Source organism: Eimeria mitis, genomic scaffold (assembly GCF_000499745.2).
Source record: "Eimeria mitis Houghton genomic scaffold, Emh_scaff4228, whole genome shotgun sequence".
Classification (NCBI taxonomy): Eukaryota; Apicomplexa; class Conoidasida; order Eucoccidiorida; family Eimeriidae; genus Eimeria; species Eimeria mitis.
In genome coordinates this window covers 1-4,890 of record NW_024015350.1, presented here as the reverse complement: position 1 = coordinate 4,890, position 4,890 = coordinate 1, and the positions used below count along the sequence as shown (strand labels likewise).

General features: G+C 53.7%; 2 protein-coding genes across 2 annotated transcripts; both read left to right on the top strand.

The window, feature by feature from the left end:
• Window positions 1-709: 709 nt before the first annotated feature.
• Window positions 710-1,186, top strand: EMH_0073560 (uncharacterized protein; the record flags this gene model as incomplete). The annotated part of the gene is given in 2 exon segments (XM_038022706.1): window positions 710-784; window positions 788-1,186. Coding segments are annotated over 2 exon segments (474 nt in total).
• A 1,503-nt stretch (window positions 1,187-2,689) lies between these two features.
• EMH_0073550 (uncharacterized protein) lies at window positions 2,690-4,675 on the top strand (the record flags this gene model as incomplete). Its single annotated transcript, XM_038022705.1, has 1 exon — window positions 2,690-4,675. The coding sequence occupies one exon, from the start codon at window positions 2,690-2,692 to the stop codon at window positions 4,673-4,675; it is 1,986 nt and encodes a 661-aa protein (XP_037878559.1).
• Between the last annotated feature and the right edge of the window lie 215 nt (window positions 4,676-4,890).

Here is a 4,890-nt window from a genome sequence, read left to right as displayed (position 1 = left end):
TGGAGTTTCTCGCCCCTGCTTTTCCGGCACCCAGCTCTATTCTGCGGCTCATCTACATTTTGGTTGGACACCGCAGGCTGCATTTGCGAGTCTCCATCCCGATTCTGCAGCTTCTCAGTCTGCTGCAGTTCTCCCTCCTGTTGCAGCCCCCTTCCCCGTTGGTTTGCCTTCCCAGGCTGCATGGTTGCTGCCTCAGGGTGGTGCACAGCGTAATCCAAGAAAGCGAACCTATTCAGAAGGTCCAGAGGAGGCGTATCCGGGGCTCGAACCTGATTCCTGGCTGGATAATGTGCCAGTGATCGACGGTTCGCAAGAGGTGCAAAGGCAGAGCCAGGCAGTGTCACTTAACTTTCCGTCTTCAGACCAGGCCGCGCCTTGCTCATATGCTGCATGCCAGTTCTCCGCAGGAGCAGAAAGTTCAGGAGATGCAAGCCGGAGCACCTCAACAACGTCACCGGGTGGAGCTGGCGAGGCGTCCACAGCAACATCAGCGGAAGATGGAGCAGGCGGGGTTTCCGCAGCAGCAGGAGCAGCAGAACCGGCAGCAGCTGGCTTTCAGCCTTCCTGGGTTTTCAGGCATCCGTTTGTCCACTCGCCTGTTTTGCAGGAGGGAGTGGTGGCGCCGCTTATTCGGCTGTCGCCTTCGAATTTTCAGGAAAGCAAGGGCTCGACAGTGCGTGGCATTTTGGCGGCTCTTCGCTGCCTGTTCATGATGGAGACACTGGATCACATGGATGCTTTGGTGCTGGTGGAGCACCTCCAGGAACTGGCGGTTCTATCGGCCNTAAATATAGGGCAACAATTTCTGGCTTTAGATGCTATCGTATCTGCAATGCACGTCCTAGGACAACAGCCTTCTTCTTGCAGCTGGTGGGAAGCGTTCGCCAATTGTTTCGATACGAGCTTCCGGTACCCTGAGCCAATATCCCGCTCCCAAGAGAGTGCTCGGGTAAACATAGACCTTGCCAATCGTATGTTGGCCGCCATGTCCATCTACAAAACAGGAAACCGACCACAGTTTGAGGAAATTATAGATCTGAAGCGGATCCTTTTCTTCTCACGCTATGCACCCTTATACTTCAGGTCTTTCAAGTGGAAAGCGTGGAGAGATGATTACTTGATGTTTGAGAAGGAACATCCTTCGTTTTCTGAATGGCTCCAGAAGCGAAGGCATCTGCCGAAATGATCACTTCCAGTCCGCAGTTGAGCACGAGCACCAACAGCAGCGATGCTGTGGTGGCCTGTGCGTGAGCCTCGAGTGTTATTCTTACGTGCAGATATCGCAGGGCCGGTTAACTAGAGGGCCCGCGAGACGATGAATGGAGTTATGTCGGGGCAACAAACGTTTGAAGTGAATATATGAGGGATCTTCTGGCAAAGTAGCCAGAGCTGTGGCTTCGCATTTTACTGACCCACAGTTCCATTCTGTAGAATCGGGCTGCATGCTGCACTTTGAAGCATGCAGCGGCGCATGAACAGCATTTTGTCAAGGACGCTCGTGGAGCGTCCCGCCGATTTTCGGTATTGGTGGATGCTGTCTGCACAAGCGCAGCACTGTTTTTCTGGGGATGCTACGGTGTACCGCTTGGGCAGCCGCATGCACGGATCCAATGAACCCGGCACTATAAACAATCCATCTACCCATTCTCGGACTCCATCCAGCTACGTGAACTGCCAAAGCAGTCTATGGACGCAGTGCATGCGTGCACAGTTCTCGTAGACATGCTCACCGTCGACGGGAGCCCATCCTGCGTGTACAGTAGCGACTTGTACGCAGGTAGCTGCTTACGTGAGGCATTTTGTATGAACTTCGAGCTTTTCACATGCATCAATTACGCAGGGGTGCAGCTCTTGACGGTCCTCTGTTCGGTTGGAGGACGAGGTACGAGTATACCCTGGAGCCGCGGATCCTCATTCGGGACCGCCATGATTTACCCTGCTTTTAATCTCTCCAAACTTATATTTATCGAAAGGTTGAGACTCTCATGCTGGCTTTTCGAGGAACTGCATCTACTGTTTCTATCATTTGGGCAGAAGGCACAAACTACGGCTGGGACGCGGCAGTTGCAGCAGCAAAGCAGCGACGCCGAGAGGGCAGAAGAAAACTGGCCACCTGAAACTCCTGCATGAAACCCAAGCATATTATTAAAGAACTTAAATCTTACTAAGCTAAATTTAGATTTGTGTTAAGGCGTTGGCTTCTGCGCAGATGTGGGGAGCGTGCTCCCGACGGTGGCCTAGCCCCGCGCATCGGCGCCATGCATCTCTCACAGCATAGATGATATCCTTGAATGAGAAGCGGAAATGCGCCTTATTACAACACTATTGAATCCTTTTGCATACAAAGCAAATTGTGGAAACAGGAGGGGAGAAATCAACACCGCTTTGCCGCACTCTTGTCCTCGTGAACAGGATTGTTGAGCGTTGTGAGTGGTGTCCCGAAGAGGAGAGAAAAGCAGGTTCCGGAACTGGTCCTAGTTATAGCGCTCGCACCTCCTGCGTTGACTTTTTGTTTATCTATACACTGTTGAGGCCTCCGACGAGAGTGGAGATAGGGAGCTGACTTCGACCTGCGACGTCCCCTCCAATGGTCACCTGACTACTATCCAGCAGTTGAAGCGCAGACACCACGGCTGCGCAAAATGTCATGCATATTTCTCTTCAGCTCGACAAATTGTTTTTATGCAAAATGAAACCCATCGTTATGACCGGCGATAGCCCTCCGGACGGAGAAATGCAACTAGAAGCGCTGCGACCTGGATCGATACAACCAGCAACATACCTCCACGCATGGGAAGATGCTGTACACGGAGCTACTGGAGACTCTAGCGAGCTATACTGGAGGAGAAAGCACGTTAAAGAAGGTAGAAAGTGGTCGACATCAAGGCTTCGCCGTGGAATTTTCTGGGCTTTGTTGTCTACGCTCATTCCTGCCTTAATCATCTCAGTGTTGCGAGTAGTTTGCAGAGCCTCCCCGTCTGCCTCCACCGACCGAACAGCAGGCACTTCGACTCGTAGGCTGTCGCACAGTGATGAAGGTAGCCAAGGAGACAGTACTCTATCACGGCTCGTAGAAGAGTGTGCAGCTTTGGAGGCGGACCTGGGACTGAATGTGTCTGAGGAAAGCAATCAACCTGAAGGGTTGGGCGCAGCTGAACAAGTGGCAAGGATCGCCCACACGTTGTTTCTGGAAGGCCTGGCCTTCGAGATGCAACACGCCCAACAACCCCTCCCCACAAATGTCCTCCCCTTGCCGCCTTCCCTTGCCAGTTCGGTTATACACGATCAGTATCAGCCTGCGCAGTGGACAGTGGGCATACCAGACCAGCAGTATGGTGGTCAAGGCCCCCTACACATGAGGTCCGACTTGAGGGACTCACAGCCTCAGCCTGGAGGTCTACCGCCTGAAACTGTGTCGTCCTCTCCCCAGCCTCTTGGTGAAGCTTTTCAGCCTTTCTCTTCGGGCACCCAATCTTTTTCTGTGGTTCCCTCACCTGATTTTTGGACTCCTCTGGCTGCATCTGCGAGTTCCCAGCCCCTTGTTGCAGCTTTTCAGTCCGTTGAAGCTCGCCATCCTGCAGTGGCAGCGCCCCAGCCAGTTGGTTTGTTCTCTCAAACTGCACCATTGCTGCGCCAGGTTGGTGCACAGCGCAGTTCAAACGAACGACGCCGTACAAGGGTTTCACGGAAGCCTTATATGGCGCTCGATCCCGATTCCTGGGTGGATGTAATACCTGCGGTCGACGTTTCCCTTGAGGGACGGAGAGAGAGCCAGACATCTCCCCTTCAAGGGATATCTCTAGATCAGGCAGCGCCTTGCTCAAGCGCTGCATACGAGGCGTCTGCAGGAGAAGCAGAAGGTGCAAGGGCAGGCCAGAGCTCCTTAGAACCGTCAGCAGCTGGTGCAGGCAAGGCCCTTGCAACAGCGCCAGGGGCACATGGTGCAAGCGAGATTTCTTCAGCAACAGGAGCGCCAGCCGCAACAGCTGTCTTCAACCCGGAGTGGATCCGAACGCACCCATACGTCAATCTGCCTGTTTTGCAGGAGGGAGTGGTGCCGCCGCTCATTCCGCTGTCGCCTTCGAATTTCCGTGTTACCAAGGGCACGTCAGTGCGCAAGGCTTTGGCTGTTTTTCGCCGCATGTTCTTGTCGCAGACGCTGAGCCAGGCGGATGCGGTCGTGCTTGCAGAGGATGTCTACAGGCTTGCGATTGCGTCGGCCGTTCGTGCGCGGGCAGCCAAGCGGATGCGCCGCGCTTTGCATGGCGCCGCAAATATAGGGCAACAGTTTCTGGCTTTAGACGCGATTGTGTCTGCAATGCACGTCCTAGGGCAGTCGCCTTCTTCTTGCACTTGGTGGGAGGCATTTGTCCAATGCTTCGATACGAGCTATCGGTACCCCGAACCAGCACGCCGCGCCAAACGTGACAGTACCACGTTAAATATAAACCTCGCCAATCGTATGTTGGCTGCCATGTCCATCTACAAAACAGGAAACCGACCGGAGCTTGAGGAGATTATACATCTGAAGCGGATCCTTTTCTTCTCACCCTATGCACCCTTAATCTTCAAGGATATTTGGTGGGGCACGTGGAGATCTGATCATCTACGGTTTGAAAAGGAACATCCGTCGTTTTCTGAATGGCTCAGGAAGCGAAGGCATCCGCCGAAATGATCGCTTCCCCTCCGCAGTTGAGCACGAGCACCAACAGCAGCGATGCTGTGGTGGCCTGTACATGTGCCTGAAGTGTTACTCTTGCACGCAGATCTCCCAGGGCCGCTTAACTAGAGGGCCCGCGAGACGATGAATGGAGCTATGCCGGGGCAACAAACGTTTGAAGTGAATATATGAGGGATCTTCTGGCAAAGTAGCCAGAGCTGTGGCTTCGC